This window comes from Macroventuria anomochaeta (genome assembly GCF_010093625.1).
Source record: "Macroventuria anomochaeta strain CBS 525.71 unplaced genomic scaffold BU25scaffold_26, whole genome shotgun sequence".
Classification (NCBI taxonomy): Eukaryota; Fungi; Ascomycota; class Dothideomycetes; order Pleosporales; family Didymellaceae; genus Macroventuria; species Macroventuria anomochaeta.
This window is the reverse complement of record NW_022985387.1, coordinates 275,929-295,610: the sequence shown is the minus strand read 5'-3', so window position 1 is coordinate 295,610 and position 19,682 is coordinate 275,929. Positions and strand designations below refer to the sequence as shown.

Here is a 19,682-nt window from a genome sequence, read left to right as displayed (position 1 = left end):
AGAGCTCGATTGAACCAACCACAGCTCTCCACACTAACTTCTTGACATTTGACCATACTGTCCATCGCCGCCCTATCTGGCCTCTAACGCTTCAGGCGCGCCAAGCGTTAGATGTCACTCACTCTTCGCACGCTCCATCACAACTGCCGACCCACCTTCACACCGATAATGCTTTCCATCGGACCACTTCTCACCTCACCTCATCTTCGCACCGAGGCAACCGACTCTGCGCATATCCACTGCAACGCCCGTGCCGGCCCTGCATATACCGACATACATATTACCACTTCGAGCGAGTTGCATCCAGCCCTACGACCACGCCCTAAGGGTCGATTCGTATTGACCAAACCCAGACTCTCACCACTCACTGATCGGTGTGATTTGACCGCAGCACGCATCGAGCTTCTAGCACGTGGCCCACGCAGTAGCAACCGCCTGTCCGTATAATTTCACATGTTCTTCGCCGCCTTTACTATCCGACTGTCACTTTCTTATTCCCTCGTCGCCACAGGGCAGTTAAGCAACGACGAATTGGCAAGACTGGTGGCACCACCAGCGTGCGTATGCACGTCATTTACCCGGATAATGCGTATGCAGGCACATCCAGGAGAGGATAGGCCGCCGGCAAGTGCTCCGCACCAAGAAGAGTGAAGACAGCTTACACATCCAATGCTTCACAAGGAGAGTTTGTGATTTCGCGAAGCCCAGGTGTGTCCGTCCCGGCAGTTCAGTATGCTCACCAAGCTGAAGTGCGGGCGAGGTGTGTGGCTCACGGTATGTTAGGGTCGAAGAAACGTGGGGATGTCAGTGTTATCTCTCGAATCTTATCATGTCTGAGGCACATATATAGGTCTGAGTAGAGTGTGCATGTTCTGGCGGAGATGGTGAAGTGTGCGTTCCCTGTCTGCACTTGCATCCACTTCCACTCAGATGCAAAAGTAACAGCAGCCTCAACAATTCGAACCTCCACTCATGAGTGGATAAAAAGAAGAAGAATCCGTGAATCCGTTGGACCTAGCCACCCTAGGGTCGCCTTCAACTGTTACACGAGAGCAGGCGTGATAACTCCTGGAGCATGGAGAGGCTGTGCGTGCTAGTGATGAGGTTTTTGCACAACGTATATGCGATGGTTGTATTGATGTAAATGAAGTGGAACGGTTGCCAGCCTTGAGATGTTGGCGTGTGGGAAAGGCATTGTGCGTCCATGCTGGGAGAGGATTGGAAGTGAAGATGCGGGCGGTACGCTGAGACGACAGCCGTAGATATTACAATGCCAGCATTGCGTCTACCTAGCACTTAGGTTTGTCAAGGGGTGATTAGGGACTGCGCATTTTGTGTTTGAGCAACGAGAACTAGAAGGTACAAGGAGGAAGGGAGTGATTAAGGGACCATTTGTGCGGATCAGTCGTTGATGATTGTCAGAGGGCGGTTGTGGTTGACTAGCGACTTCGTGTGTTGCTGTCCCTCCCGTTCCCGATTCTTTCAGAGGTCCTGTCGGAAAGGTGATGGCGGGCCTATCAAAACCACAGAAACGCCGATAACTGTTGTGTTTACCAAGGATATTCCACAGGGCTCTTCAGATCTTTCCTGTTACCTTCTCAGATGTTGCCTGTTAGCTAAAGTAACATTGTATCGTCGTAGTGACATTTCTATCCGAAGTCGTCAATGCCTAGCTTCCGGTAGCAAGTGGTTTGTGCGACAAGTTGTTATAGAGCTCCACAAGAGATTGAAGGCATGTGTTCTGGTGTTTGGCTGTCGATAAAGGATCTCTAAGTATGGCTCGGAAGGACAGCCGCTGGCGGGTACCGGGTGCAACCGCTCGTGTCAGGGTGACGAAAAGGTTCCACGTCGACGGATTGTACGAACTTGAGATTATGCATAAGTAGATCGCGAGAGCAGGTAGTCCTGCCACCCGATCTCAGATAGAGATCATCCATTCTGCTTCCCTTGGTGATCCCATGATGGCTATCTCAAGGGAATTCGACATTCCTTGCGGCGTTACTGCGGCGAGCACGCGACAGACTGCTATCATGGTATGAGATGCATGTCAACTCAATTATTTCGTCGCACGACACAGCTCCGCGGATCTTCTTTCGATTGTCGAACCGAATATGGTGGTGAACGGAACACCCTGAAGTGCGACAGGCGCTGTGGATTGCTACCCTGGTCTGATGTCATGACGGGCTCGTGGCATACCGTCTTTACGAACTGGTACAGGCATCGCAATCGTCGGCCAGGATCCTACGAGTCGGGCTCCTCTACTGATATCGAGCTCGGTACGTGCTGCAGAAGCCCCGAAAGATTTGACTCTGGCATATCATTTGGAGGCCTAGATCTGGTCAGCGATGATCATGTTACCCCGAAGTCGAGCATTGAGCCTCATCTTGATGATCCCATCCTTTTGAAGCTTAAGTTCGGAGATCAGACTTATATCAAGCCGCTCGATTACGGAACCTTCTCTCGCTGGACCGCGGTGGAAAGGCTCATGGTCGATATGGAGCAGGATGGCATCATCATTGGAGAGCTCTGGGATGTGGTCGAAAAGATGAGAGTTTGTAGTGGCGATTGGAACGCCCGTGTACGTCCTGGCTGGGATGTGCATGTGCACTGCCAGGATGCACGAGTAATTCTGAGGACTGGACAATTCGAGGATGACAGCGACAGTGAAGGCCTTGAGAGCGATGAAGAAGGCTGGGTTGACGAAGTCCTCGACCAGTATCAAGAGGAGTGGTGCCTTCCGAGATGGAGGGTCAGGGTTGAGCAAGAGAGGTCGATAAATGGACAGTCGCAGGAGCCATCGTGGATGGTGCTCGGTCTGGGCTGCGTGTCGATGGTGTTCTTCATTGTGGCAGTCGTTGTATACACTGCTTAACATCAGAGCCTGGGAAATCGTCTCACTGAAGCAAGATGAGATGATGGGAGGAGAAAGACATAGATCAACGTGGGGGAAGCTGTGTCGAGTGGCCTGTGCACATATGACGTGGGGGTGTGAGCCTCGGGACGATGGACCCTAGAAAGCTTCAAGACAACGAACGCGTTCGGCACAACTCCACACAAACAATGGACGACATGGCTTCACGGATAGCTACCCTACGCTCGATACTGCCAGATCTGGAATCTGCACTTACGTCTTTTGCCCACTCGTCATCGAAGTTCCACGTCGTCCGCACTGTCAACCCCACCAACACACAACCGAAGACGCTCTATATCCTGGATTCCAGCTTCAATCCGCCTTCCATAGCGCACCTCTCCCTTGTTCAGTCCGCCTTGAAGAGCCATGGTCGATCAGAGCATAACCCGTACAGGCTGCTGCTACTGTTCAGTACGCAGAATGCAGACAAGGCGCCCAGCCCCGCAAGCTTCGTGCAGCGCATTGCACTGATGACTATCTTCGCCGAGGACTTCTCACAAACGCTCAAGAAATCGTCTGCTGGCACAGATCTCGCAGACCTTTCAATTGACATTGGCCTCACAAAAGAACCATATTATTCAGACAAATCGATAGCGATTAGAGACACCACCCCTCCTTTCTACTCCTCGAACCCGATCCACGTCCACCTCACTGGCTACGACACCCTCATCCGCTTCTGCAACCCCAAATACTATCCCAAGTACGACCCGCCGCTCTCAGCGCTGAAGCCATTCTTCGATGCTGGACACAAGCTGCGCGTCACACAACGGCCGTCTGATCCTAGTGATAAGTCGTCGAACGAGTTTGGTACCGTAGAGGAACAGCAGAAGTACGTGAACGACTTGAGGGACGGCGCACGTGAAAAGGACGGCTTCAAGTCGCAGTGGGGTAACAACATCGACATGGTCGAGGCCAATGAAGGTGTGGGCATCAGTTCTACGAGGGTGCGCAATGCTGCTAAAGAGGGTAAGTGGGATGTGGTAGAGGGGCTGTGCACAAAGGGTGTCGCTGCGTGGCTCAAGGATCAGACACTATACAGTGGAGATGCCAGTGGCAAGAAGCTGAGCAGCTGAATGTGCTTGTGCTTGGGCAAGCTTGCCAAAACCGCAAAACCTGCCAGCAAAATGCGTGCGTGCAAGCAGTTGCTTGGGCCATGGTAGCTGCACACGCCAAAGCACATTTATACACGCTTTCGGACCCATAGGGTGTCACTGTGCAGTTGGCGCAATGCTGGGCGGAGTCTTACTCCTCCCTCGCAGTTGCTTCATGTGCGTGGCTGCTTCACACGACTGACGAGCCATTTACGAGCAGTCACAACCCTTCTCAGGGTAGTAAGCATGTCGCGAACTCGAGCGCTTCCCTCAAGTCTTCTTCGTTTCGCTCTGCTCTTGCTGCTTGTTGCGCCCCTGTGACGTGAGTGCTTTCCTCTTCTCACTGTTTGGCAGCTACACCACGTGGCGCAAATCTCCCCATGTCAACAAGCAACGAATGTTCAGCGGTGCTCACCTCACCTATCTCACCACTGCAATTCGATTATGGCGTCCAAGTTATGTTGTACGGCTGAGCAGGAAGGTCGATCAGACTCACCAGAGCTACCCAATGCTCGCCTGAGTGGCGCAACGCCTGCGAAGCAACCTCTGCTACCAAAGCAACCTGGATCGCCGAACTCCCGCTTCACGAGCGTTCGATCCGACGAACTCCATGAGCTCCACCAGATCTTCAACCACGCTCAGGATGGTGCAGACGAACAGGCCACGCCGACCCGAGCGCCTCGTGCACGCTTCAGTCGAGCGTCAATCTATAGCCTCCATAGTCTGCACAAGATGACCAGCATGCGCTCCTTGATCAAGCGCAAGTTCTCGAGAGATCTCACGAAGAAGGACTCGGGACTGAAGATCCACGTCGAGGCAACGCAGAAGGTCACGACGAGCGACCAGGACACTGTTGTCAGAACCTCCAAGGACGAAGCTAAGCAGCAACTGAAGATCACAAAGGACGACCTGCGCAAGGACTTGCTCAGTGATAAGAAACCAGATGAGGGCGGTTACGATTCTGATGCTGAGATGCTTGACGATCTTGCGAGAAACATTGGGAAGAAGACACCCAGGAAGAGAGCGAGTATACACAGTGTCAATTGGTCGCCGTCCACTGGCAGGTGAGCTTGTATTTGCTGTGAGGTACGCATCACGTTGCTGACGTTCACAGCAGAGCAACGCCAGGTTCGTCTGCAAAGAGTCACACCGACGCTGACTGTAACCGCGATCTGCAGCCTTACCAGATCAAGAAGCCTCCAGCTGTCTCACTGGTTACCCGCGTCAGTCATGTCTTTAGCACACCGAACTTGCGGGTCGATGTCTCAGATGAGAGAAACCGTACGTTCAGACGCTCGCAGTCTGCTACGTCAATGGGTCTCCCTCAAGTATCGCCTCTATCGCCCTTGTCGCCATTACGACTTCCCAGTCTTACCAGCCATGACCAAAACGGACTGCCCTGGGCTGAGGCGATCAACGAAAGCCTTCGCCTGTCGCAATTCCCGGTCCCACCTCGTCATGTCAGTCCGCAAGGCTCGCAAACGTTGCTACCGCTTGACCAGGTCACAAAAGCAGCACAGCACACGAGCCAGAAGTCCAGATCTGACAATAGTGCCTCCTCAATTTCGAGCAAAGAGTTTGAAGCAACTGTTCGACCAGTCGAGATCCGCATAGAGCAACCGACTTCTGTCGCTAGCCCACGTCCTTCTGCTTCCATTCGAGGCAAACTTCAGGAGAACGCTCAGCCTTCGAATGTTGAAGGAGCCCACGAGGACGAAGGTGAAGAGGAAGACAACCCACGCCACTCGGTACACCTCTACAGCATGCGCATCTCACATCATCTACGCTCGGGGTCGCTGCTGTCATGGGAGCAGCTCGCTGATGCACCAGACCTTCCCTCACCTACACGTCCGTACCGAGACCGAACCGTTTCGGACCAAAGTCGGGTTTCTCATCTGACCAAGCAGTTGGCCCGACATGAGCGACAGACATCCAGTTCAGGGTTCGCAAGCTCGAAGGTGCCTTCAAGGTGGGGCAAGGTCTTGCCAAGGGATCACGATGTTCGAGGCGACATGGCATCCTCCATCTATTCGAGCCGACCGCAGAGCCCTCCTGACAGTTTCGTCGCATCCTTGACCAGTTTGGGCCGGACAGGTACGGGTCACGATGATTTCAGCGGTATATCAATCCATGCTCCGAAAACCCGTCGCTCCAACTCCTTCCCAACCGATAACGAGAACACCCCTCGAGCGGTACCACGATACGGGCCTTCGAACCTCAGAGCTGTACAAGGTGTGTCTACGACAAGCCCATTGCTTGCTACGCCTGTTCCGCTGGCACGCAAGAACAGCGTTGCCGATACCAAGAAATCGAAGTTCCGCGAAGAGTTCAGCCCTTCTCCTCCACGCAAGAGAATAACTCCATCGGAGTCAATCATGAAGTTCTTGAACCCCAAGCGCCTTAGTGCACGGAGCCATAGCGAAGCGTCTCTGAAAGCGGAGTCTCCAATTCGGACTGGCGACGCTGCATTCGACTCGTTGGAGGTTCCCACCAACCGAGAACGACGACAATCGCAATCTATGATGAGCCTGCAGGCGGAACAGAGCGCCCTTGGGAAACACAAGGGGGCTGACCATGTCTGGGACCAAGCTTTGAAGGCTCACCAAGAAGAGAAGGCATGTCTGTTTTTACCGAAGAACCGCGATCTTGCTGCACACGCCAGTCCTTTCCGCGAACGCAGTGGGAGTACCATGACTCGCCATAGCGCCAACGAAGCCAGCGCTCCGGTTACACCGACCACACCAGAGGCCCCGAGTGCATCTGGGAGCTTTTTCGCTCCAGTATTCACTCCGTCTTTCGCGCCACAAGCCTCTGTGTCCGAAGAGCTGTCTCGTCCTCGACTCGTTTCGCGACGCAGTGCCATGGCGAGTGCAAACGAGGACGCCTTTGACCGAGAGGTCTCTTTCATCTTCGAGAAGCAGGGCGATAGCCCTGATATTGTCGGAGCATGGGGTCGCTACCCTTCGCATACTCGCAACGAGCGTACTAACTCTGCTGGCAAGTCAGACCGTGTGGAGAGCCGCGACTTCGCGCTTGAAGCTGCGATTAAGTTTGCCTCCGCTCAAGATGTGGACGAAGACAGGATCGATCCAACCGAGCGTGTACCCTCGATGCCACTGATGCCGGGCGAGAAGAAGAGAAAGAAGAAGGTTGGCAGTGGACGTATGGCAAAAAGCAACTCCATGACGTTTGGCAAAACATTCCTCAAGAACTACTCAAAGATCTTCAAGAGTTCGTCTACCGAATTCAGGAAGCACGGGCGTAATCATCGCAGCTCGATTGCGACTGGTGGTGTGCTGGAATTCCCGGAGCTTGAGATTCTTCCAGAAGTATGGAAACACGGCTCCTCTGTTAATGGCAGCAGTGATCGAGGCCATCGACGGGGAGAATCGACGGCAAGGCGTCGTGCAAGTGATAGCCACAATGCGGACAAGTCGCAAACACACGATTCGATGGCCACATTACGACCTCGCCGCAACTCATCGGCACCGAATCTGAACGAACTCGCCTATGACGGTGCGAACGAAGACATGCATGCAAAGGACAACGCTCGCGTCTGGTCCGTCTACTACGACGATTGTGTCCCTTCGTACCCTCGCGCCAGCATTGAGCTTGACGCCGGCCTTGAGGATTTTGGACCAGCTCGGTTCTCTTTCGAGAGCAGACACCCCTCGATGCATTCACGCACTATGCCTGCGCGCTTAGCAAGGCACTCGCGCAACGCCAGCCGCGTAAGTCGCACAAGCATTGTTAGCCGGGGAAGTGCACGCCCGAGTTTCAAATCCAAGGGCGAGGACGATGACTTTGCAGAAAAGAGAAGCATGGTCAGTGTGCGGCGCAGTACCATAGACCTGATCTCGAAATTCAAGGAGCAAGAGATCATTGAGCGCGAAAGGGTCTTGTCTATCACAAGGGCAGGAAGCCGCTACGAGAGCGAGGCCTTAGCGGCGTTGTGAGCCGCTGGAGTGGACGATGAGTAATGTGTAATATCGTCTGTATCTTTAGGACTCTATCCACAAAAGCCACTATGTTTTTGCCTACATCAGTGCCTCGTTCGCGAGCGGTAAGTGATTGTCTGATATGACTGTTTGCGCCGTTACTGGGCTTAATTTCTTTGGTATAGATATGACTATTCATCGAGTTGACTGTAAGAAAATACTTCTGATGCGGGTTGTCATGTCATGTTGTTAATTAATTGTCTCCAAACTGTGGTTCGGCGGGACTCAACTACGGTTCATGCTGGTAGTAGGCCAGTAACGACCACCATCACTAATGTTAATGGCATACTCTTGTGGACCACAGGGTAACACTTACCATCGTTTGCAGATTAGTATAGTATATGACGTCTACAACTGCATGCGGGAGAATATCTGCACCGTCACAATATCATCTGAAGCCTACACGTACAACAGCACGTACCAACTTCACAACTATACCAACACTTGCCGATTACAACATCGCGCGCAAGACTATACACATCGCCAAAGAACACACTTGAAGACTACAACACCGTCACATCACACCATCCAAATCCGAAAAAAATGGGTGAATACCTCCAGCCTCCCGCCTGCTTCTCCCAGACCGCAGACAGAGCTCAAGGTCAAGCTCAGGAGTTTTGGGGATGATAGTCTGTTGAAAGCCTCCAGGGTGAGCGATTGTGAAGGGCTTGGTGCGAAGAAGAAGGAGCCGATTCTGAAGATCAACCTCCCCAAGTCTAGGGACGATGGGGCACTGGATACCTTCCGGGTGGGGAATGGCGAGGTGAAAGCTCCGGTCGTGCAAAAGCTGGGTGCGAAGACTAAGCACAAAAGGCCTAATCCTAATAATGCGTTGAAGATTTCCGCGGTGGGGAAGAATAAGTGTGTTCTTTCTGAGATGGGGATCAAGTTGTGGAGGGTGGAGAGGCGAAGGAGGAGAAGAAGGGGGTTTCAGGAAAGGGGAAGGTGAAGGGAAAAGGGAAGAGTGGTGAATTTCTCTGCCAAATACAGACGAGAAGCGAGACGAAGAAAGAGTTGATGGTTGAAGATATTGCGTATCGGCGGCTAATGGGAAATCAAGTATCGGTGCTTGCAAAGATGTGCAGACCCCCCTGAACTTGGTACAGTATGTGTACAGTAGGTACGTACCGTGGTTCATGAGGGCGGACAGCCTTGTGAGTGGCCGCTCACCACGTTGTTGCCCTGCAGGACATGTACCAAACTGTCAATTCTGTCAACCAATATAGAAACAGCCACTTAGAAGCCTTCATTCTTACATAACGTAAGTCCGTCGCAGTAGTGAACCAAGTTCAGGGGGTCTGTACATTTCAGCAACCATTGTCTTTCACTTCACTCTCATCATATTCTTTTCAAAATGCAGTCGTCTCGAATGTGTCTGCGTGTCTTGGCGCGTCCTTGCACGTTCCCACTTTCACTGTCGCTCCTTCCAACCTGACTAGCTTGCCTTCTTTGTCTTTCAACACTTACCACCATCAACAACAACGCAACATGACGAAAGACCGATTTCGCGCAAAGCCAGACAATGAGTACCAGCCTAAGCATTTGCAAGCTCTGAACGAGCGAGCTGACGACCAAATCGCACCCAAAGCGGCAGCGCAGTCGATCGACACTCTTCAACGATGGGCACTTGCCACTGCGAACATTGCCCAGAGCGGTCATCGAGCCAATGAATCCCAGACTGTTGAACGTATCCGGAACAGATACAAGAGTGAGCCACCTTCGCAGAGCCTGTTTCAGAAGCTCGATCTCGACGTGGACGCAGCTCGTCCAGACTCTACTCTACAAAATACAGCGTCGAAGGAGAGGAAGCACTCCATATCACCCGCTGGCTCTTTACAGCTGACCACGCTCTACTCAAGAGAGACCACTGAGTTAGATGCGCGACAGGCGAAGCGGTGCAGATCAAAGTCACCGGGCGTCAGCAGTATAGATGAGGACGACACATGCGTAGTTGAGTGAGTGGAGCTTTCCAAATGAAGATGAATTAAAGGTCACGAAGACGGTTACAAAGACGGTTACGAAGACGAGGACTTACGTCGAGATCAATTGAAAGGTTGCAGTGGGCAATAGTATAAGCAGCCTCAAGGGAAGGATTTGAAAGCCGTGTGAAGGGTGAGAATAGCCTCGTGGATCAGAATGTGTTTGTCTACCTTGGATGCATCTCTGGCCCCCAGTCTACTTACACTCCGACAGGTCTAGAAACTCAATGCAATGAGCGGTTAACCACCAGACACGTCAACAATCTCGGTCTTTGGTAGCGAATACGGCTTCAAAAGTTCCCTTACCCCCAGCAATTTCTCGATAGCATGCCCTACCTCAAGCACGCTCGCGTCATCGTACGCTCTCCCGTAGACGAACATCGATAACCTAGGAATTGTGAATACAGATCGCCCCTGTGCGTTTCAGTTGCTAAACTTACGGAATACCTGGCGCCACTGTGATTAGTCCAATCTTTGGGTCAGCCTCCACTTGTGTCTCCTCTGGGTAGATGCCCATAGGCACACTGATGACCGGGGATCCAGCTTTCGCCGCAAAAGTTTGTAGAGCGACTGAGAGAGTGGGCATAAGTAGTACGTCACAGTCGTACCGATCGAGAGCGCTTTCTATACAGCCAGCGAAGTACTTGTCCTTCTCTAGCATTGTCTTGTACAACTCGCTCTCTGGATCCGTGGCCTGTGCTCGCCCCAGGCCCGCCACATTACGGGTAGGATACTGTTCTTCTTGGCACGTTTGGTGAAGTCAATCAAGTCCTGGAGGCTTTTAGTATTCTGGGGGTCTGTCTGTAAGCTTCGTAAAGAGATGTCGATGGCGACTTTCATGTCTGTGTCCAGCACGATCTGCTCCTCTTCTTGCGACAGACCTGCATACTCACACCAGCCCTGGACAACAACATCTGTTACAACCTTGGCACCTCTCGCTTCCAGCCGAAACAGAATTCGTCCAAAAGCTTTCAGCTTGCACTCAGGTGGGTCTTCGAAGTCGATCAAGTCCAGAGGTACGTCGATTCGAAGGCCAGTCAGATCGGACTTCTTTGGATAACATGGATCTAGGAGGCCATCCATAAACTCGATCGGGTTAGTGGTCCTCGGCAGGCACCGCAAGAAGTTGCAGTCTATCAACTCCAGTATTGGGGACTTTTGTAGCTTCGGCGGTCATGATGGGGAGGTCTTGATTGGTGAACTCTTCCAGTGTCCAGTCATTGGTACTTAGCGTTGCACAAATATACCAATATGTTCGTTCACACATCAGTGTTTCAAAGCCTGCAGTGAAGTTTGTGGACGTAGGATCAGTGACAGTACGCTGCGAGATTGCTACAATAGCTGCATCGTGACGCTAGACCTTTGAATCTTGACTGATTCGCGTCTTGACAGTGATGAAGGTGGGGTGCTAACGAGGTCTCTGATATGCCCAGAGCTATGTTCTGAAGCGTTTCAACCTCCATATCGTGCACCTTCCCAACGAGCATGGCCACCGATCCTGACACCTGTTTGCTTTCCTTGCTCAGTGGACAAATAGCGTACCAACTGTTCGCCCTACTCAATATTGCAGGTAGTGACAAGATGCTTGTTTTCATGCGAGATTGACCTGAACGAGTATTAGACCCTCGCATGGGGCACGTGAGATGAGTTAGCATCTGTTGCGTTGAATGCTTGTAGCATAAGGAGGTCCAGCTTGTGATCAGGGGGATGGCGGGTGTGTACTGTCAGAGCAAGTTGAAGCTCTGACAGCACACAACCGCCATCATCACAGCAAGAAAGAAGACGGGGTCCTGACAAACACCTTCCATGTGTGTGGCGGTGACGCCTGGCTTGAGGCTGATCCTCCAGCCGCTAGTTGCAACCTTGCAGCAGTGGCCGGGCGACTGCGGCTGAGGCGCAGATCCGGGGCCAGAGTGTGGGGAGGCTGGAGGCGAATCAGGCTTTTGGCGTGTTTAAGACTTCGTGAGGTCATCAGGCCTCTGTGCGTCATCAGCATGGTGCCGACTAACCGTCCGCGTGCTACAGTAAATCTGGAGAACGCCGAAATGTCGACGAAGCGTGCGAGTTTTCGCAAAATGTAGAGGAGTGCAGAAGTAAATAACATTATTGTATTAGGCATAGCGATTCATGTATAATGTGTCCTCATGTTCTCTAGAAAGGAAATCATTCAATGCCAAAAGAACGCCACTTTAGCACCGTAATGATGATGTATGTAGCACTCATGTTCATGCACAATCGTGAGGTCTTGTGATGCTCCGTGGTGATGTGAGTCCGGATTCTATGCAAATGAAAAGATGAACGCCAGTATGCAGAATGAAGTCGTGTTCGCGAGGGGATCGTGAGTCATGATAGTCGTATAGGATGCGTGTTGCGGCGAGTTTAGAAGCGCTCGTTCGAGTCCACGGGCATCGGTTCCTTCTCGGCTGCGGTCATTCGTGTTGGTCGGGTCTTCCTTCGCAGCCATGCTTGCACCGCGAATAGGTTAAGGACGAGAAGCGCCAGGAAGATCAGAGCAATCTGCAGCCATTTGACGGTAATCTGGAATCGTGAGCGATAGTCTCGTGGCGAACGTTGCAGACTCACTGCCTCGGCGCATCCCAGTGCAGCGCTACTTTTGTCGCCTTTGGACAAATACTTGGGGAGGAAGTTGCAAGCGGCTACTTCTCTTGTGCAGTACTTGTTCGTGTTGAACTTTCCGGCCATTTGAAGTGTCTCAGATCTGCAGCCGAATACATCGTCGCCCTTGTTGGTGTAATGGAGAATGATGGAAACTAGCGCAGTGACAGCGCCAACGAGGGTTGTCACGACCACAGCAAGTATCCAGAAACGGCGTTTGTTCTATTGGTTTTAGCATACTGATCTCAAGTGACACGTCTTTGCACTTACAGTTGCGAATTGCGTATCCATGCCCGGCTTTCGCAGTTGCGCCCATGCAATGAGCGCCACGACAGCGGCGGTCAGGCATAGACATCCAGAAACGATGGTCGCATCGGTGTCATTTTCCGTGAAGTAGACGATAGTTTCGTCGATTGTGTACGACTGGGTGCGGTCGTTGAACGTGCTGGTCTGTACTTTCACTCCTCTAGGTGTAATCCAATCGCCGATGATCCAGTAGTGCGTCGTCAAAGCCACCGAAACCAACGACAGAAGCAAGAAGAGTATCGACGGCACAAGCGCCAAAGTGAGTAAGTTCCGGTATTCCATAGCGATTCGGTCCTGTCGCACTGCAGATGTAGCCGTGATTGAGATAACGCAGGAGGCAGGAAAGGACCAGGGGCAGGGACAAGGGCCTGAAGACGTTCAAGTACAAATGCGCTCACAAGGGACCATTTCTTGCTTGCCAGCCTTCCTGGGCTCGTGGACACCAACAGCGAAGCTTGTCATGCCTAGGCGCTGCACTTGTTTATCCGCCTTTTGCGGTTTGCCGTCCGGCGCCATGCTTAAATTGAATAGCGGGTTTCCTTTCGGACGATTGGATACGGTGAACGCTTCATGAGGCTTGGACTTGACTGGATCAGGCCGCGCCGCTTACTCGACGGTGTCTGTCGGTCTAACGAGCCCAGCCACGTTTTGTTCATTGAGGCTGGTGGATACGATGATCAGAGATTCCCTTTACTCATCGCAAAAAGAAGAGGGTTGCTATAAATCAGGGATGTGGTCTTATGGCTGGCTGGATTGAAGAGTGGGACGTCATGAAGGGTCTGTGGCTTGGTTTGGAAAGTGGGGGCCGAGGGATCCATATTGCCAAGGACCCACCATCTGCCAGGCCCCGGCATCCTACCTTCTCGTACAACGCACGAACACAACACACACATAATCGGAAGGTGATACCCGCGAAGGCCGAACGACTGATGGCTGTACACCGTGAAGATCTGATTTGCTGACGAAGTGGAGTTGAAAATATCCTCACACAAGACACCAACTCTGCACCAACTCCGGCCCGGTACACTCATTCTCAACCCTGCATGGACCCCGAACGGAATTTGCCTCCGAGATATCAATGCTCGACCACAACATGGGCTTCGAATGTCGTCGTTCTTCTCATCATCTTGTCCAAATATTATGCCGGCAGATACCGCGGAAATATCTTCCTCAGCTAGATACCGAGCCCCTTTCCAATGATGTGGCTCTCAAAAAAGACTTAGGGATATCGACAGAGTCCAATGCCAATTCTTCGTTGTGACTGGCCATCCATACCTCCTTCTTGACAGGAACTCGCCATGCGATACGCGGAGAGCTGTCTATCGAAGAGCAGCATGCCCGTCACTCCAGGACTCCTGGTTCGTATAGCCGTCGACATAATGCGCTATCGTTGTCGGGTTCAGGGTGATGTCCCTGCATAGACAATTGCTGACGCCATCGATGATCCTGAACCCCAGCACAAAGCGTGGTCCCGCTAACGAAGAATCCTTTGCCTGTTCCCATGAGTATCAAGATCACCAAGCAAAATATTATTGGCGTCCGAGCCTTGAAGTTCAGCGTGTCGTTCATTCACCATCTCTGTAACAGTTCCGAGAGTTGGATGATGGCATTGTCGTCAACCTGCTCAGGTGATGATGGTGGAATATCGATGGTGAATACCACCTCCGACAGCGCTAACTTATTCACCATCTTCTTGCCTGTAGTCTGCGTCTTAGTGGAAACGTCCACAACATTCGTTGTCTGAGCCAATGTAAGATCATCCGCCGCAAGACAAGGCTGGCTTCGTAGAACATGGATTGACGACCTCCCGGGTTGGTGACATGGCAAGCATTTCCTGGGACACACCTCGTCCAGAACTCCGAGCGTTTTCACCTTCAGTGTCTTTCTTGGCGCATCCGGCGCCAAGGTGTTGGGCTCTGCAATGAGCACTGCCTTCTTCCAAGGGCTAGGGGTCTTTCTTATCAGCTTCTGCCAGATCCACGCGCCGACAATCGTTCCAATGGTCATCAACAGCAGCGTATACCTCCAAGGAACCCTCTGCTCGATCATTTCACTCGAGGTATGAACAGCTATTACGCTCGATGTCCACTATGACAAATCAACTTTGGAACTTTCCTGGAACTTCACTGCGCTAGAAACATACGTTGAAGCCTGCCAAGCCTTCGGGCGGCATCAGAGCAGGGTACACACTTGATGGTGCATTTCCTCGAATAACTGTACTCTCCCATATCCACCAGGGCAAGCTCTTTGTAACAAACAACTCGGACGCAGACGGCCAGCGTACTGCGTCCTTGGCGACTCTTTGCTCGATGATATTCATTGCAGGGGAGGAAAACAGAATGTGGACAAAACGACTGCCGCCAGATGAAAGGCTGGGAAGAAGATGTTCAAATACGGCGTTCACGACTCCTCAACGTAAAACATGCCTTGTCTCATTTCGATGATTTGCCAACCGCACATGTGGTTCGCTATCTTAAGCGCTACAGAATCTGCAGGCTCATGTTTCATACCTGCATTGCAAGGCTGCATCGCAGCATCTGCGAATACGAGGCTGGCTACATTGTACGTTTGACAAAAAGCCATGAACTCGTAACGCGCGGCTGTAAATGCATGCTGGCCGCTTTCGAATTTTGATGGTCGCTATCGCGATCAAACGACGATTGATGACTTTGCAGACAAGTTCTTCTTGGCGCAGCATTTGACATTAAAACTTCGCAAGAGCAGCATCTAAGAGCCTGAGCTTGTCTAACAACAGGATTTGTTATCTTCAAGCCCAGTCAAATGGCAGTGTTAGAATTGTACACCAAAACGGCTTTGATTCTTTATACGCCTCTAAAAGCGCCCGAGGTCTGGTTTCGGTGCTCAACTTGTTGGCGGGTTTTTCGAGGGTGTGAGAGTCTAGTGCCAGAACCTTCACACGACACACTGGCTGTGCATGCACCTTGTTTATTTCAATACCGAGTTCCAGAACGCTTAATCCCCCAGAATTCCCGATTGGGTGTCCATAAAACAACAGGCTCAGTATAAGCCAATCCTAAGGGGCTTGAAAGAGTTGCTGTTGCTATTGTGCTGTTCACTCCATCCAAGCAATGCGCCAAAGTATGTTGCTTGTCGCTCATCTGGCCAGCAAATATAGATATTGCACGACCTATTGAACGTAGTTATACCAAGTCGAAGCGGATAACCACACCGCTTTCAGCAGTACAACATTGTTGGCATATCATGCGCGCCTTCGCTCACAGCACATGTCTAAACTCCCTATTCACCAAATCAATCGTGATCAACACGTGTAAAATCACTATGCTGATCTTCGCAGGCAGATACCTCAGTGCATCCTTACTCTGGAATATCAGCGGGCTGATGATGTTGCCAATGGTGTACGCGATTGTGCCAATGACGCTGACGGTGATTTTCGTCGTTGAGCCTGCGACGTTGGAAGCTTGCAGTCCGAGGATTGTTATCCAGCCGATTGGTATGCCGCCCGAAAAGTAGTAGCCGATGAGTGCGGGGACTTTGTTTGTGGTTGCCATGAGGATTGTGCGGATGATGGCGAGGGATGTGACCTGCGATACAGGCGTAGACGCGCTGTTCGGTCTTCATGGCTACGAAGGTAAGGCCGACGAGAACGACGATTTCGTAAGCACCGAGGGAGATGACGAGTAAGAGGGACTCTTTCGATGTGTAACCCATGCCTTTAACAAGGATGCTGCCGAAGAGGTAGCAATGGAATTCGGGATGTTTGCGGCGAAGTTCCAGAAGGCATATAACCATGTCATGGGATCCTTGGTGGCTTCCCAGAATTGGTCCCACTTGAAGGCCTGCTGCCGATGCCTTGGACATTGCCGCGAATGCGTTCGATGTGAAGACTCTTCTCTGGTAAGAGGAGGCCAGCGGTCTCGGGCGAGTCGGGCATGATGAACCAGAAGCTGATACCGATGACTGCGATGAAGAGACCCAGGAAGAACAAGATGACCTGCCAGTCTCGAAGAGCAGCATTCACATCGCCACCGGCGTGGCTGGCAAGTCCATACGCAACGTAGCCACTAAACATCTGGGCGGCGCCACAGACGGAGAACCAAATACCCGCACGGAAAGCTTGCCTGTAGCGAGTGTACCATTGCGATGTAAAGATGACCCAGGCACGTATGACGGCAGCTTCTGCAGTGCTGAGAAGGAAGCGACAAGCCAGGAGTGAGGCATATGATTTGCAGTCTGCCAATGAGGCAAGTACTACACCCCAGATGGTCACATTGACGGCGACGTACTTCGCAAGTGGGAAGAGCTGGAAGAGTCGGATAGCCGGGAATTTGAACGCGAGTTACCTAGGTTGTATATTAGCACATGCTCTGAGTGGGAGCTCAGTGACGTACCCAAGGAAGAAGATGCATGCTACCCAGCGCTCTCAATGATGCCAGTAACGGGGGCATATGGAATGGCAGTCTCATCGATGTACTGCAGAAAGTACACAATGCATATTAGTGGCATAATATGCAGGTCAATCTTTCGCAGTAGACGTTTGCTGGCTTCTGAATCGATGGGCTGACGAAGTCCTCTTATCTCTTTGAGTAAGTGCAACGCAGCACCAGCGCCGTGGGTTGTCTTTGCCTGCCCACTGGGATGTATCGCCGTCGCTTTTGCTTGCTTCCCTTCTTTTGTAGCGGCTTCTTCGCTTACCGTTGGTAAGTGAGATGGCGAAGGATTTCCTGTTGTCAGCTTAAGGCATACAGTTGCGAGTCACGTCCAGTGTGCAGCACTTCGTATCGAGCGCGTTGGTTAATGCGACTGTGTGAAACTCAGAAATATTGGTAAGCTCTGCTCGAAAGCCGTGGGTATATAATCGAGAATGTCCTCCCAGCCCACCGCAACGCCCCCGCATTCAATTTGTCAACTTCGACCTCGTTCTGTTTATCCTATGCCAAGATTATTCATGCACATATATGTGCTCCTCGCAAACGCCTGTCATATAGGCTTCGATGTAATTATTATCGAAGCGGCCTTCCGACTTCCTTCTCTTCTTCCTCTTCCTCCTTGAGCATGGATGCTGCAGGTGTTTCTTCCTCATCTTCGTCACTCGCTTCTCCAGCATCTGGAATCCATTCAGAGCTTCGTCGGCTCAGCTTTGTGGCCAGAGGAGGATCACGGGGGCTTGTTAGGGGGCTGGCGGTGTGCATAGCCCTGATGCTGCTGATACTATCTGTGCGGCCATGACCTAGCAGTCCACTTCGTACACTGAGCCCGTCGGCCTGTTTGTTTGCGTAGTAGCTGTTGCGCTCACTGCTCAGGACTGGAGCTGTTGCGCCAGATACAGAGTAGACGCTCGCCCGCTCTGCATTGGCATTCGAGAGACCATTGACGTTGCTAGGCCTGTTTGAGGCTGAGTATATGGTGTCCACATTGCCAGACAGAACACTGAGCGGTAACGACTCGCGACTGCCTCCATAATGCGACGAGGGCGCCATTGCACGCACCGAGGCGTTCGTGTCGAGGGAGTTGCGCCGGCGACGTTTCGAGGACGATGCGAGTGTCAAGATGGAGGCGTCGTCTGTGAGCACGTTGTTCGCTGTCGCAGCATGGTAGGAGTGGGGACCCTGCTGAGGGGCCAGATGAGGCGGAATGGCCGATGGTGGAGGGGAGGTGGGGAATTGGTGGGAGAAGTGCACGGGCGGGGCACTCGTTGTCGCAGCGGGCTGGGTTGTCTGGCCTGCGCCCAGGATATGTGAGGGTGCGCTGGACTGTATGGTTGTCAATGTGGTGGTGAGAGAGTGCTCTGACCCATTGGGCGACGAGAAAGTACTGCCGCCATTCTGATTGGTGTTCCCTGTCTCTGCCTTTGACCGCTGGGAGTGCACTGTCTCTGGCATAGTCGCCACGGTTGGCGCATTGGATCTCGTGCTCTTAGCATGTTGGCGCTGTTGTGCGGCTGCGGCCTCTTCGGCCGATGTAAAGCTCTCGTGAGATTGCGGCGTGTCGGGCGTCGAATAGGAGAGGCGACCCGGCGCATCCGGATTGATGTGGCCGGACTCTGGGTATGGGTTGTTCTTCGCAGAAGCCTTCTTTGCAGCACCATTGCTCTTCTTTCCAGTGCCGTTCTGATTATCTGAAGACGAGGGCTTGAGGTTCGCAAGCCGTCTCATCCAGCCCGCAAAGGGCCGCTTGCGGGTGGTCTGCCGGTCTTTCAAACCGCGCATTAGTAGGGTTCGAGTTGTGGATGTGGGAGGGGTGTAAACAAGAAGATAAGAAAGAAATCACGAGCTATGTTTGGCGCGGCAATGGCTGTGCAGCATGTACAAAGACGTACCATGGGGTCTCGACGCGGCTTCGGTTGTGGCCATGCTTGTCTAGCGTCAGGAACAGCAGAAGGGATGAACACTGTGTATACGAACAAGCCTTGCGTGCGCGTGGCCTGCTCTGGTTGCTGGGTTCTGGGCGGTGCTCCACGTGGTGTAGTGTAGACTGGGCAATGACGAGGGATATGTTTGGAGTCTAAAATGCTCGATGCGCTGGTCGCTCAGCTAGCTAACCAGGTTCAGGGTGAAGCAGTAACTAGCTGCTTTCACTGCAAGCTGACAAGATTTATGAGGTTTATGGGATTGATAGCAAGCAAAGCTGTGATATGTGGACCCTGAAACAGAGGAATGCGTTTGGCAGGATCGTTGGCTGGATGCAGCACAAGAGAAAGAGCAATTGGCTGCTCCCCCGGCTGGACCCTGGACGAGGAGCTGCGGCCCGCTGCGCCAAGCAATGACGATGCAGCAGCCATCGACGCGCCGGTGGGTCGCGA

The 19,682-nt window shown here is 52.3% G+C and overlaps 9 protein-coding genes across 9 annotated transcripts; 4 read left to right on the top strand and 5 right to left on the bottom strand.

Moving 5' to 3' along the window:
* Positions 1-2,176: 2,176 nt before the first annotated feature.
* Positions 2,177-2,872, top strand: BU25DRAFT_460458 (uncharacterized protein; the record flags this gene model as incomplete). The annotated part of the gene is made up of 1 exon (XM_033710354.1): positions 2,177-2,872. The coding sequence occupies one exon, from the start codon at positions 2,177-2,179 to the stop codon at positions 2,870-2,872; it is 696 nt and encodes a 231-aa protein (XP_033559533.1).
* A 182-nt stretch (positions 2,873-3,054) lies between these two features.
* Positions 3,055-4,208, top strand: BU25DRAFT_397326 (Nucleotidylyl transferase). Its single transcript, XM_033704870.1, has one exon. The coding sequence runs from the start codon at positions 3,061-3,063 to the stop codon at positions 3,982-3,984; it is 924 nt and encodes a 307-aa protein (XP_033559532.1). The 5' UTR covers positions 3,055-3,060; the 3' UTR covers positions 3,985-4,208.
* Positions 4,209-4,446: 238 nt separating this feature from the next.
* Positions 4,447-7,958, top strand: BU25DRAFT_397324 (uncharacterized protein; the record flags this gene model as incomplete). The annotated part of the gene is made up of 2 exons (XM_033704869.1): positions 4,447-5,066; positions 5,117-7,958. 2 exons carry the CDS (start codon positions 4,447-4,449, stop codon positions 7,956-7,958), a joined length of 3,462 nt encoding a protein of 1,153 aa, XP_033559531.1.
* A 1,530-nt stretch (positions 7,959-9,488) lies between these two features.
* Positions 9,489-9,959, top strand: BU25DRAFT_423415 (uncharacterized protein; the record flags this gene model as incomplete). The annotated part of the gene is made up of 1 exon (XM_033708214.1): positions 9,489-9,959. The coding sequence occupies one exon, from the start codon at positions 9,489-9,491 to the stop codon at positions 9,957-9,959; it is 471 nt and encodes a 156-aa protein (XP_033559530.1).
* Positions 9,960-10,187: 228 nt separating this feature from the next.
* Positions 10,188-10,640, bottom strand: BU25DRAFT_492979 (uncharacterized protein; the record flags this gene model as incomplete). Its single annotated transcript, XM_033711685.1, has 2 exons — positions 10,188-10,367; positions 10,420-10,640. 2 exons carry the CDS (start codon positions 10,638-10,640, stop codon positions 10,220-10,222), a joined length of 369 nt encoding a protein of 122 aa, XP_033559529.1. The 3' UTR covers positions 10,188-10,219.
* A 1,718-nt stretch (positions 10,641-12,358) lies between these two features.
* On the bottom strand, positions 12,359-13,648 carry BU25DRAFT_397322 (uncharacterized protein; the record flags this gene model as incomplete). Its single annotated transcript, XM_033704868.1, has 3 exons — positions 12,866-13,648; positions 12,563-12,817; positions 12,359-12,517 (listed from the first exon to the last, which is right to left on the bottom strand). The coding sequence occupies exons 1-3, from the start codon at positions 13,181-13,183 to the stop codon at positions 12,359-12,361; spliced, it is 732 nt and encodes a 243-aa protein (XP_033559528.1). The 5' UTR covers positions 13,184-13,648.
* Positions 13,649-14,374: 726 nt separating this feature from the next.
* BU25DRAFT_119497 (uncharacterized protein) lies at positions 14,375-15,451 on the bottom strand. Its single transcript, XM_033700422.1, has 2 exons — positions 15,045-15,451; positions 14,375-14,989 (listed from the first exon to the last, which is right to left on the bottom strand). The coding sequence occupies exons 1-2, from the start codon at positions 15,219-15,221 to the stop codon at positions 14,471-14,473; spliced, it is 696 nt and encodes a 231-aa protein (XP_033559527.1). The 5' UTR covers positions 15,222-15,451; the 3' UTR covers positions 14,375-14,470.
* Positions 15,452-15,828: 377 nt separating this feature from the next.
* BU25DRAFT_450100 (uncharacterized protein) lies at positions 15,829-17,328 on the bottom strand (the record flags this gene model as incomplete). Its single annotated transcript, XM_033709677.1, has 4 exons — positions 15,829-16,464; positions 16,523-16,593; positions 16,712-17,183; positions 17,272-17,328. 4 exons carry the CDS (start codon positions 17,326-17,328, stop codon positions 16,138-16,140), a joined length of 927 nt encoding a protein of 308 aa, XP_033559526.1. The 3' UTR covers positions 15,829-16,137.
* Positions 17,329-17,844: 516 nt separating this feature from the next.
* BU25DRAFT_412769 (uncharacterized protein) lies at positions 17,845-19,534 on the bottom strand. The gene has a single exon (XM_033706876.1). The coding sequence runs from the start codon at positions 19,087-19,089 to the stop codon at positions 17,884-17,886; it is 1,206 nt and encodes a 401-aa protein (XP_033559525.1). The 5' UTR covers positions 19,090-19,534; the 3' UTR covers positions 17,845-17,883.
* Between the last annotated feature and the right edge of the window lie 148 nt (positions 19,535-19,682).